Source organism: Vicia villosa, linkage group LG2 (assembly GCF_029867415.1).
Source record: "Vicia villosa cultivar HV-30 ecotype Madison, WI linkage group LG2, Vvil1.0, whole genome shotgun sequence".
Lineage (NCBI taxonomy): Eukaryota > Viridiplantae > Streptophyta > Magnoliopsida > Fabales > Fabaceae > Vicia > Vicia villosa.
The window spans coordinates 178,519,429-178,533,309 of record NC_081181.1 but is presented as its reverse complement, the minus strand read 5'-3'; the positions used below and the strand labels follow the sequence as shown (position 1 = coordinate 178,533,309).

Sequence of the window (13,881 nt, the reverse complement as noted above, 5' to 3'; positions counted from 1 at the left end):
TAGCATGATCGTCTCATATCACTCACAACTTGTTATTACCCATTGAACCTATTTCTTGGGATCTCCAGTCAATTAGGTCGGGTTACCATCATGAGCGACTCACGTTCCTATAGGCATTAGTCCCATCTTATATGATGTATTATAGACTTTCTCTCTAGCTAATCCTTTCGTCAAAGGATCTGCTAAATTTTCATCAGTGCGTACATGATCCACTCTCACAGCTCCTTTAGAGATACAGTCTCTAATAGTGCTATGCTTTCTTCTAATTTGACGTCTTTTACCATTATAATAACGGTTCTCTATTTTTGCAATAGCCGCGGTACTATCGCAGTGGATCAACACAGCTGGCATAGGTTTTTCCCACAAAGGAATCTCAGCTAGCAAGCATCTTAACCAACTTGCTTCTTCACTAGCATTTGCTAATGCTATCATTTCAGACTCCATCGTGGACTGAGCCAGGATAGTCTGTTTCTTTGATTTCCAAGATACAGCTCCTCCGGCTATGTTGAATACATAGCCACTAGTAGCTTTGGAATCATCTGATAAAGTATTCCAATCTGCATCACTGTATCCTTCAAGTACTGCAGGAAATCTCTGATAATGTAGACCGAGGTTCATTGTCTTTTTAAGGTACCGCATGACTCGCTCAATAGCTCGCCAATGCTCATTACTCGGTCTACTTGTAAACCTACACAACAATCCTACAACATATGCAATGTCTGGTCTAGTACAATCAGTGGCATACCTAAGACTGCCAATGATGCTTGCATATTCTGCCTGTCTGACACTTTCACCAGTGTTCTTAAACAGTTTCATACTTGGATCATATGGTGTACTTGATGGTTTACATTCAAAATAGTTATATTTCTTTAAGATCTTTTCCACGTAGTGTGATTGATCCAAAGAAATTCCTCGTTCAGATTTTGTGATCTTGATGCCAAGAATCACACTCGCTTCTCCGAGGTCTTTCATATCAAAGTTGTTGCACAACAATGATTTCATAGCATTAACGGCATGAATGTTTGATCCAAATATGAGTAGGTCGTCTACGTATAGACAGATGATAGTGCAAATGCGATTCTCAGATTTGTAATAAACGCATTTGTCACTTTCATTCACTTTGTAACCATTCGATATCATTAAGTTATCAAACTTTTCATGCCATTGCTTAGGAGCTTGTTTTAATCCATACAAGGATTTATCTAACTTACAGACCTTGTTCTCTTGTCCATGGATTACAAAACCTTCAGGTTGTTCCATATAGATTTCTTCTTCTAAGTCATCGTTTAGAAAAGCTGTTTTTACATCCATTTGGTGTACTATCAAATTATAGATAGCAGCGATTGATATAAGTACCCTAATGGATGTAATTCTAGTGACTGGAGAGTAAGTATCAAAGAAATCTACATTTTCTCTTTGTCTAAAACCCTTGGCTACAAGACGAGCCTTGTATTTATCAATAGTTCCATCAGGTTTTAGTTTCCTTTTCAAAACCCATTTACAACCAATTGGTTTGCATCCAGGAGGCAAGTCTACTAAGTGCCAGGTCTTGTTAGACTCAAGAGAATCTATCTCATCATTAATGGCTTCCTGCCATAAGTCTGCATCTAGCGATGACAAAGCTTCTTGAAGATTTATTGGATCTTCTTCTACGTTATAAGCCGCATAGTCAGGCCCATAATCTTTAGAGACTCTTACTCGTTTACTTCGTCGAAGTTCTGTTTCTACCTTGTCGTTGCTTTCTGTGCTTCTTATCACAGGAATGTGACTCGATTGAGTGCCCCCACTATTTCTTGATTTGAAGGGAAATTTGTCTTCATAGAAATCAACATCATTCGATTCTATGATCACTTTTGCATTTAGGTCATAAAACCTATATGCCTTACTGTTTGCTGCATAACCAATGAATACACATTCGTATGCTCTACTAGCGAGTTTAACTCGTTTCGGATCCGGAATTCTGACATAAGCCAGACAGCCCCAAGTTCTCAAATAAGACAAGTTTGGTTGTCTTTTCTTTAATATCTCATAAGGTGAGATCTTAATTTTTGACTTGGGTATTCTATTCAGGACATAGCAAACAGTCAATAAAATTTCCCCCCACCAGTGAGGTGCAGCACCAGAATTCATCATAATTGCAACAACAAGTTCAGTAAAAGTTCTATTCTTTCTCTCTGCTTTACCATTCATTTCAGGAGAGTATGGAGCAGTCGTTTCATGTACAATTCCATGCTTAATATAAAATTCATTAAATAACCCAGAATCGTATTCAGTTCCCCTATCACTACGAAGTCTCTTAATCTTCTTACTAAATTGATTCTCAATTTCAGTCACATACATCTTAAACATGTCAAGCGCTTCACTTTTATTTTTCATTAAGTATACATAAGTATAGTCAGAACAATCGTCAATAAAAGTGATAAAATAACGTTTACTATTTCTAGTTAAGGTTCCATCTAATTCACATATATCAGAATGTATAAGATCTAGGGGATTAGATTCCTTAATTATTGATTTATGTGAGGTCTTAGTTATTTTAGCTTGACTACAATATTCACATTTATTAGTATCATTCACTTTTAATTTAGGAATTAAGCCTAAGTCGCTTGCATGAGAAATAACTCGCTTATTAACGTGACAAAGTCTAGCATGCCAAATATTAAAATTACACAAAGAGTAAACGGAAGGAGAAACTTTATTAAAATCAACATTCAACTTAAACATGCCATCAGCGGCGTACCCTTTCCCAACAAAAATACCATTCTTAGTGATGGTGTACAAATCTGCCCCTATAGTTTGACTAAACCCTGCCTTATTTAAAAGAAAACCAGAAACAAGATTCTTCCTAATTTCAGGAACGTGCATGACGTCCTTCAAGATTAAAGTCTTTCCTGAGGTGAATTTCAGCTCAACATCTCCAATTCTAGCAACATTAGTGGTGTGAGCATCTCCCAGCAGCACTTTCTTATCTTCAGCAATAGTGTATGTCTTGAACATAGCACGGTCATAGCAGACATGGCGAGAGGCACCAGTGTCTATCCACCAGCCATCACTTCCACCAACCATGTTGATTTCAGTGATCATAGCAACAAATGGCTCATCAGTCATGTTAATTTGAGCATTTGATCCAGCAACAGGTTTAGGCCTGCTCTTACATTTCCTTGCCATATGACCCGGTTTTCCACAATTGTAGCAAGTGAAAACCGGAGCGTCATTTCTCTGTGGTGGTGGTTGCTGCCTAGCAAATGGAGCAGATGGGGCCCTAGAGGGATTCCCATTCTTAATTCGGTTCACAGCATTGCGGTTCTGATTCTTTAATGGTTTGCCAGTAGGCTTCAGAACCGCACCGAATTTCTTTTTGTTGTTCGAAACAACTAAGACTTCATCTTTCTGATCTTGTCTCCGAGCTTCCTCTTCAATACGGAGGCGAGTAATCAGACTCTCGATTGAAAATTCTTTTGTTTTGTGTCGAAGGACATTTTTGAAATCTTTCCAACCAGGGGGCAGTTTGTCAATTATTACAGCAATTTGAAATTGTTCATCGAGGGGCATACCTTCAGTAATGATTTCATGAGCAATTTTCTGAAGCTCGTGGCTTTGAGCTTCCACAGACTTTTCATCCACCATCTTGTAATTCAAGTAGCGGCTCACAGCATATTTCTTTGCACCAGCTTCTTCGGTGTCATACTTCTTTTGGAGAGCTTCCCAAACCTGTTTAGCAGTCTTGTGATTACTATAGTAATCATATAGGTCATCAGCAAGACTGTTCAGAATGTGATGTTTGCATAGGTAATCATTTTCTTGCCATAGGGCAATTTCTTTTCGGAGCTGTAAGTCATCTGCTGCGGCTTTTTCTTTTGCAGCAGAGTCTCCATCAAACGTTTTGGAAGCTCCGTCCTTTTTGGAGGTTCCGTCAGATTCAGCAGTTGACTTACCATTAGTTATCTCGATTGATCCAGAAGAAACAATTGGGATGTCCTCAGTCAGAACGTGAGCAACCTTTTTCAGAGTTAGGAAAAACTTCATCTTAGATTGCCAACGTTTGAAATTGGATCCCTCAAACTTGAATGGTTTGTCATTCACAGAAGCGGCCGCAGTATTACCGATAGTTTCCTCAGTCGACATGGCAGTTACAGAAATCGTCTTAAAATTGTTGATTTTCGGTTTAATAAAATAATGCCACAGAGGAAATTATCGGCTGAGTCGCGGATCGGTACGCTTTCTTTAAGACGTTTCGCGGTACTGCCAGATTTATGCAAAGCAGCTCGTAAATACCCACGACGCCTCCAGGATAAAACAGCTCGTTTCAATACGATTCACACTTGCACGTGTGATGAATCGTTCTAAATGATACACCTTTCTGATGGTTAAAAACCAGTCTCAGTATCTGGATTTATTCCAGTCGAAAAAAGAAAAGAACAATTTGAGATGAAGCAGAGTAAGAGAGAGAGAGGAGAGAATTCGGAATTGAATTCTGGAGTGCAGAATAAGTGACTGAGGGAAATGTATTTATAGGCAAAAGGATCCACCCGAATGGACCAAATCGTGGGCGAAAATATAGTGGGAGAGTTGAACCGGCCCAGTCAAAGTAACCGTTATTCACTTGGTCAGACTTGGAGGACAAGTAAACCTAGTCAAAATCTAGGTTAAGACTTGGTCTAAGGACACGTCACCAATTCGTATTAATTAATATTAAATATTAATTAATTTCTTATTTAATAGTATTTAATTTTTACCGAATTAATTAATTATTCAATGATAATTAATTTCCATTAATTCGGGTTCCAAAAAATTAATTCATGTAGACCGAACCGAACCGAGCCGAGCCGAGCCGAGCCGGCCGGCCGGACGGACGGCGGCGGCGGCGCGCGCGCGTGTGTGTCTGCTTGGCACATTGGTGTGTCCTCACTCCTTTATAAAATTGTAGGTGCCCTTGGGCCCAACAACAATTGTTCAAGTTGGAATATATATACACTACTAATATTTGTGTTCCCTCCAATGTGGGACTTAAATGAACCTTTTCAAATTCATCTCCATATTAGCTCTTACTTGTGTTCATTTATTGCTCATTTAATGTCAATAAATCTTTCCAACTCTTCCTCCAAGTTATCATCATTCCAAGTTCCAACAACTATCTTTTGTCACTGTCAAGATATACTTATGTCTAGAAAAAACTTGTCTAAGAGAGAGGTGATTTTGGATCCCGATAAGATATCTTGTCCCTTGTGTGGGTATGTGGTAGAGTCAGTTAACTAGCTTGTTTGTGTGGTATAAAGTCTCTAAGTGGTTGGGGTGACAGATAATATTAATGACCCTAGGGTATTTGTTGAGTCATTTATCTCTTTCAGGGGAATGATTAAGTATATGGATATCTATATTTTCACTTGGCACGTGGTAGTCTTGTCCATTTGAAAAGTCTATAATGATGTCATTTTTAAGGGAGTCACAAAATCAGCAAAAGAAGTGGAGGTGAAGAGTATTATTTTGGCATATAAATGGTTTTTAGAAAGATCAGAAGTGAACTCTTGCATCTTTTCTAGTTGGTTTCATAACCATATCCTCTACCTATACCTATAATGGATCGAGTGTTTGCTTTATCTATGGTAGATATTGTTTTTTTTTTATGTCTTTTAGTAGTTTGAGACTTTATGTGCGTGGTACACTCCTTAGAAAGTAGTGTTGGTTGTTTTGTATTTATTGTCTGTTGTTTTTTTGTTGTGTTTTTACGCATTTTAGTTGTATTTTGACACTTCTTGTGTTTTGTGATTATTTTTAACTGTACTTTGGTGATTATTTATCCTTCATTATTAATAATAATAATAATATTATTATTATTATTATTATTATTATTATTATTATTATTATTATTTGTCATTTAAAAATTATTAAAATCCACCTTCAACGTTATTTTCAGTCAAAATAAATAAATTAAAAAGATTATTAAATAAAGCCAGCCAATTACTTCCATTCTAAAATATTTAAAGGATCCAATGACCAAAAAGTGACAAACAGCAAAACTAGTCATGCATGAAGACTGACTCGATAGTCTTTCTTTGGCAGTAGTGATGTTTCTAGATTCAATGTTGTTAAAGCTTAAGTATATTCAAGTCAAATGAGTCAATTGAAATAATATAGTTTTTTCTTAAATTTAGAAAACTTTATTACTTTAATAACCGTGTGAACATTAAAGTTTGAATCATGACATTCATACTATCATGAAAGTTTCCTTGAAAGCAATCATTTATGCTTTTAATAATTTTTAAGGCGAATATTATTATAAGGCAGAAAATCTAACACACGGCTTAGATCAACTCATGCTTTGTTAAGATTGTAAAATACAATAGTATATTGGTTAGATAAAAATAGGAAAAAAGTGTACACTTTTAGTTGGAATTCAAAGATAAATATATTATTGATTAGTAAATTAAATCTGTAATTGAACAATTAAAATTAAGATTGTTTTTATTTTGAAAATTTGATATTCCATTTTACCACTTTTAATTTTGGAGATCAATTTCATCATTCATTAGTGAGAAGTTCAATTGAAGGCACTCATACACATGTTTTCAAATTGTAAACTCTCTCATGTAATGTGCCGCAATATTAGAGTTATTATAATGTTTGCAATCTATCAAACTACAATATAACACATCAACGATCACATCATACAACAATCGCCTTGAATCACATTAGATTTTAAGTAGGAGTGAGAATAGATCGGATCGAATTAGATTTTGTTATGCTTATGTTCGACTTATTAATTATAAAAAAAATAAATTAAAATCTTAGTTTGGCCTGTAATTTGTCAACAACTTATTTTATACATGAAGCTGTCTTTTTCAAATGCTTTGTTGATGTATTAACCTACTTAGTAGCCCTATTTAATTTGAACATATACAAATAATAATAAATTAGAAGAACAATGAAAATAATTGTTTGTTTGTATTAATTTATCTGAGATTAATAGTTTATTATATTGTATTTTTTGTATTTTAATTTAAATTATAAAGTATAATATAATAATAATAAATTTATTTATATTTATTTAAATGTGTCGGTCTAATAAATTTAAATGATTTCATTTATGTGACTTAACCTTTTTAACTAAAGAGACTTTTGAAAAAAATTTAGATCTATGTAAGCCATGAAATATGTTCATATTAGTTAGTATAACTTATATCCAACCCTAGCCTCGAGAGACTATGAATTGCTTTCAAAAACACTTTCTTATCTTCAGTATTCATGTATGTTTTGAACATATCACAATCATAATAGATATGAAAAGAGATGTTAGCGCCTATCCACCAACCATCACATCCACCAACATTGTTGATTTCATTGGTCATTGGTCATAGCAATGAATTGCTCATCATTCAGGCTAATTTTTGGACTAGAGCCAACAGTAGGCTTAGGCTTGCTCTTACATCTCTTAGCCATATGATCCGGTTTTCCAAAATTAAATCAAGTGAAAACAAGAGCGTCATTTCTTTGAGGGGTGAATTTTGCCTACAAATTGGAGCATTCGGGCCCCTAGAAAGGTTCTCAATTTGGCTCACATCTTTCAGATTCTAATTCTTAAGTGGTTTGCGGTTGGCTTTATAATCGGACCAGATTTATTTTTGTTGTTAGGAACAACCAATACTTCATCTTTCTGATCTTGTCTCTGAGATTCTTTTTCAATTCTGAGGTGAGTAATCAAACTCTTAATTGAAATTCCTTTGTTTTATGGAAAAACAAGTTTTTAAAATCTTTCCAATCAGAGGGCAGTTTGTAAATGATAACACCAACTACGTGTTGTTCATCTAGGGGCATACTTTCAGTAATAATTTTGTGAGCAACCTTATAAAGTTTGTGGCAGATTCCACAGATCTTTCATCTACCATATGATACTTCAGGTAGCGGCTAACATCAGACTTCTTTGTTCCAACTTCTTCAATATCATTTTTCTTTTTAAGAGCTTCCCAAACTTGTTTTATGTCACTAACTCCTTCAACTCCCCATTAATCCTTTGATTTATAATCGTTGTGTCACAAAGAAATCTTGAAAAATGTTACAACATCAGTTTGACTTAAGGATTTATCATCAATAAAAATTGTTTGACAATTGTCATCGTCAAATCCAATTGATAGATGAACATGCATAGCACATAGGTCCACACTTGAGAACCCCAATACCTCATTATAAAAGCATCATAAAGTCTTCGGATTCAAATACACCGTTTCGAACCCTAAAACTGCCACTACCTTCGATAGCTATTAACTTACGCGTCATAGTGTTTGTAGGTACCACTCCCACGCCTAATCAGAGCATCCATTACCAATAATTATTGAACTCCATTAGCGTCAGATAAGAGCATCCATTACTAGTCATTACTGGATTTCATCATGAGATTTTGTTCTACATTAAAATCAAATCATCGTTTGAAAGTTCTCTGTCATGGATTGTGAACCCGAGTTTCGTATCAAAACAAACTCAAAAGAACTGTCATCCTCCACTAAAAGAAGAGTATACATTGCTTGAAGTTAAATCACTTCAAGAATTTCCATATTGTCTTTAATGACAATAATAGTTCCAAAAGTAGTATCATACTTCCAAGCAGAAACATGCTATTTAATTTCAAATTTTGATATGATTATAAAAAATAATAAACTTACTATTATTTCCATTTCTTTTAGTCCGAATCAAAGTTTTAAAATAATGAAAACTTTACTCTGTTTGCACAATTGAACACCATTCATAAACTTCAATTTTATTTTAATATGTTACATGGTTATTCTAAATCACTAAAAAATTTGAGAAAAAAATCCATAAAATAAAAAAAAAAAGACACCATCTTTCTCTTAGTATATTGAAATTCAGCAAATGACACAACCAATAGGATCTTGTTCAAATCTTGCAACAGAGGAATATTGAATGAATTGTGGTTGTGGCATCTGATAATAAAGTGGATATGTTTCAATTAATTGAATTTGATCCTTCTTCACATCCAGCTTAGATTCTTCCTTTTTCTTCTCCTCTTTTGCAGGACCAACAGAGATTATATCAGTATGGCACCACTTCCTTAGTTTGCTTACTACATGTACTGAATCAATGTCTCCTGTTAAGGTTAATTTCTTGTCTTTCATGTCCACAGAAACCGATTCTATCCCTGAAATGCCAGAGACTGTCTTCATGGCTTTTTGCTTGGTTCTGTCATCATATAAATCCACCTTCAACACTACTTTCTGTAACAAAACAAACAAAAAAAATGTTAAGAATAATTACTAGTGAAAAAAAGAGTATACTAGCTATGCATATATGATATAGTTCTTACCATCATTTTTACTGAAGCTTAATTATGATAACCAATTAACAAAAGTTGTTGGTTAAAATTGAAAAGAAGATCAAGTGTAGAGAAAGAGTATTAGATGAGATGAAGTTGTGAAATGAAGAAGAGATTATGCAACAATTATATAGTGCCTAGTCAACCTAAGTCAAGCAATTGTTTGTTTGTTGCCAAACGCGCAAATGCTTGGTCGTTGGTATAGTTTTATGTTTGTATGTTCATCTTCTTGGCCCTACATTGTTCTTTCCAAGAAAGTGACTAGTTAGAATGAATAACCATTAACAGTTTTTGTTATACAAATCGTTCATTTATATTTTTTAAGAGCAGTGCTATACTGCTATTTACTAACAAAAAAAAAAAATTAAAGAAGAAAGACACGAATGTACACATGTCATTATTTTAGAATAAAATTTTTAATTTATTTTAAATTTAATTTCCTATTTATTTAGAATCATGGAATAACGATAATAATGAATGTTGAGATTATTCTTGCCTTTCTTCCTTTCACATTTTCTTAACAATAAGCATTTTCCATTTTTTAAAAGATAAAATACTTTTGATTTTTACTAACTTCAAACTATTTGGCCATCTCTAAATTTTATTAAATTTTTTTTAACAAATTAACCTTTTAAATATATCATTTACTAACGTGTTACTCTTAAATATTCACTTACTAAAAAAAGTTAGTCTCTTAGTTACATCACTTATTATTAAACAGAAGTACAGAGTTTTGTATCACATCATAACATTTATTACTCCCTCTGTTTCACAATATGTGTTTTCTTTGAAATTTTCACACTTTTTAAGAAAATGATTAATTATGTTTGTTTCAATGATAAAATGTGTCTCATTTACTAAAATAATCTTATTAATAATAGGTAGTGGAGTACTTAAATGAATTAAAATACATTAAATAAGGGTAAGTTAGTGGAAAGAAATAATAAATATCACATTGGTATTCTAAATGGACAAATAATTTAAGATAAATAAAAATAGGAAAGAGGACACCTATTGTGAGACGGAGGGAGTATTTTTTTAGTAGAACATTTAAATCATGATAAAACGATTTGACCATCTAGTCCAACCTTCACTATATAAACTCATCGACATTCTACTATAGTTTTGTCGGAAGGTAAAGTAACAATATCTCAAGTGTTATTTGAATACAGTGAAGTCATTTCTTCCACCATCGCCTGAGCTAATAGGGATCAAACATAGCCTCACCTGTAAACATAGGAATAGACACAGAATCCATAGCAGACACATATGAAGTAGAAAAATGATCATAATTTAAATCACATGTATATTTAGGATTTGGAGAATGAGATCAAATACCTTTTTGTAATGCTATTAGGAGGTCAAGTTCGGGTGAGGTAGCTGGAGGAACAGTTGGAGCAGGAGATGGTGTTGGTGGATTAATCATCTCTAACTTCTGATAAATAGTGTATCTATCGTTGGTAGACCTACAATGGAGGTTTAATGGGTGTGGGATTATAGAAGGGACATCTTGAGCATCTAAGTTACAAGTCTTATCGGGTGACATAGAGGCAGAGAAAAATGGGGAACCTTCAAATAATATAATATCAGAGGAAACAATGTACCGTTGAAGTTAAGGACAAAAACAACGATATCCTTTTTATATATGTGAGTAGCCTAGAAAAAATGTTGTAGAAATTTGGCAGACATTTTGTCTTTACCTGGACTAAGATCATGAACAAAGAATGTGCAACCAAAGGCGCAAAGCGCAATGGGGTAGAAGTCATGTTGTAGATTCATGATAGAGTATGGAATCTGATCTTGAAGGACCGGTGAAGGCATTCGGTTGATAAGGTGACAGGCTGTGAGGAGAGCATCACCCCAAAAACGAGAAGGTACATTGCGGTAAAGTAAAAGAGTCTGTGCGATTTCAACTAAATGACGATTCTTCCGTTCAACAACACCGTTATGTTGTGGTGTATGAGCACATGATGATTGGTGAATAATTTCCTGTGATTTTAAAAAATATTGAAACTGGGATGACATATATTCACGAGCATTATATGTGCGTAAAATTTTAATGAAAGTGTTAAATTGGTTTTTAATTTCAGCATAAAACTCTTGGATGTAGATACAAAGGCTACAGGATATTTCTACTGAGCAACAACGATAGATGATGATGGTTGATGGGCTGCTTTGAATTGGAGGAAATCATTGTAATCAGCGACAAGAATTGTAATGTCTTTAGTGTTGTCCGGTTCAGGGACGGCAATGACTCGTGGTTGTCGTTGTTGTTCTCTTGCCTTTATATGGCAATCAACTTCAATGTGACCGTAACGATTGCAATAGTTACAATGAATATGATGACGTTGTCCACCCCTTCCTTCGGTTCGTCCACCACGACCATGATATAGTGGGAAGCAAGAACAGATGATTCAGTGGGAGATGGAGTGGATACCGGTCCAAAGACATGATGTGTAGCCAAACACAATAGTTGTTCACTAACTACTTCATAGTTAGGAATATTGGATCCTGATAAAATCATATTTCAGACGGAGTCAAGCTCTGATGGTAGTCTGGCAAGTGCCACGATAATGAAATACTTACTTTTTTGTTCAGCATAAGTTGAGTTTGATAATGACTCTGTAAAGATTGTGGACATCATTGGAGAACACTTTCTTAACCTTTTTCCAAACCTCATTGCAAGTGGTAAAGGCATGGTATTGTACTTGAAGATTATCGCGTTTGTTTCCACTTATCGCGTTTGGCAGCGGTAATATTTTCTAATTTTGTAGTTAAGTGAACTTCATGTCCTTAACAATGAAACCAAATTTTGACAATACCGGCCCATATATTATAGTTGGCTATTCCGATGAGTTTCTTACACGGGATAAGTGGAACCTTCGTAAAAGTGACAGAATCGGTATCTCACATGATTTTTGGTTACTTGGATGGAAAAACCGAGAGCACATCTCGAAAGAGCACAGGAAGACGGTGCCGGCAACGAAAACGGTTGTGGCAGAGGCGGCGGGATGCGCTGTCACGCATGGAGGGAATGCATCGCAGGAGATCCATGCGCAGGTGGCGGCAGGGCGCGTTGTAAGGCGGATCACGACGGCGATGTTGGGTACCGGCTGATCGGAAGGAGACGATGCCGGCGGTATGGTTACAGCGTCGGATAAGTCGTTGGGAGCAGAGGTGCGCTCATGCAGTGTAGTGAATGGCCGGATATTTTGCGGAAACGAAAAAAATTTGTCTAGAAGACAGTGAGTCAACCAACTCTCGTTACCATGTTGTTGTGATTGTATTTTTGTGTGTCGAATATATGATCACACATGCGGTATATTTACATGCAAAATAGGTATACACAATAGATAATAATATAATATATACTTATGACTAATTGAATACAAATCAATATTAATTGATTTGTAACCGATTCTTAACAACAGGTTTAAATGATAAGTTTTGTATGGTTAAGACACAATTTTTGTTAATGGATTCTCTGCCATTCGTTAAAAATATTTACTCATTAATTGTTCAGGAAGAGATTAACATTATCCCTACACTTACATTTAATGATTCCAGTTTACTGAAATAAAAATCCTTAAAATAAAAAGAAAAGACAACATCTTTCTCTTAGTATATTGAAAATCAGCAAATGACACAACCAATAGGATCTTGTTCAAATCTTGCAACAGAGGAATATTGAATAAATTGTGGTTGTGGCATATGATAATAATGAGGATAAGCTTCAATTAATTGAATTTGATCCTTCTTCACATCAGGCTTAGGTTCTTCCTTCTTCTTTTCCTCTTTTGCAGGACCAACAGAGATTATTTCAGTATGACACCACTTCCTTAATTTGCTCACTACATGTACTGAATCTATGTCTCCGATTAAGGTTAGTTTTTTGTCTTTCATGTCCACAGAAACTGATTCTATCCCCGAAATGCCAGATACTGTCTTCATGGCTTTTTGCTTGGTTCTGTCATCATATAAATCCACCTTCAACACTACTTTCTGTAATAAAACAAAGTAATAAAAAAATTAGATTCATTTCAAAGCAAAAATTAACAGTGATAAATGAAAATAATGGTTACATTTTCATACTTACCATCATTTTTGAAATTGTTGGTTGAAAAGAAGAGCAAGCAAATGTATATGAGGTAGAGAAAGAGTGTTAGATGAGATGAAGTTGTGAAATGAAGAAGAGATTATGCAACAATTATATAGTGCCTAGTCAACCTAAGTCAAGCAATTGTTTGTTTGTTGCCAAACGCGCAAATGCTTGGTCGTTGGTATAGTTTCATGTTTGTATTTTCATCTTCTTGGCCCTACATATTGTTCCTTCCAAGAAAGTGACTAGTTAGACTTAATAACTTATTAGTAACATTTTTTCGATATAGAAGTCGTTCATTTATTATTTTGTGCTCTTGAAGTGAAAGTTAATAACTAAATTAAAAAATATTATTTTATAAATTGTGTATTGATTTGAAAAAATGTATAGCATTAATTTTTTAATTGTTTTTTTTATTACAAATTTTCTGTAAGTAGATTTTTTAACTTGTGTCCCTAAT

General features: G+C 34.6%; 1 protein-coding gene across 3 annotated transcripts; it reads right to left on the bottom strand.

The window, feature by feature from the left end:
- Positions 1–8,702: 8,702 nt before the first annotated feature.
- Positions 8,703–13,570, bottom strand: LOC131653107 (heavy metal-associated isoprenylated plant protein 39-like). Of its 3 annotated transcripts, none has more exons than XM_058923157.1 (2): positions 13,419–13,526; positions 8,703–9,224 (listed from the first exon to the last, which is right to left on the bottom strand). In XM_058923157.1, the coding sequence occupies exons 1-2, from the start codon at positions 13,422–13,424 to the stop codon at positions 8,856–8,858; spliced, it is 375 nt and encodes a 124-aa protein (XP_058779140.1). In that variant the 5' UTR covers positions 13,425–13,526; the 3' UTR covers positions 8,703–8,855. The 3 variants fall into 3 exon arrangements, with proteins under 3 accessions (XP_058779140.1, XP_058779139.1, XP_058779138.1); XM_058923156.1 differs by lacking the exon at positions 13,419–13,526 and adding an exon at positions 9,314–9,467 and having other exon boundaries at positions 8,708–9,224; XM_058923155.1 differs by lacking the exon at positions 8,703–9,224 and adding an exon at positions 12,909–13,324 and having other exon boundaries at positions 13,419–13,570.
- Positions 13,571–13,881: the final 311 nt, after the last annotated feature.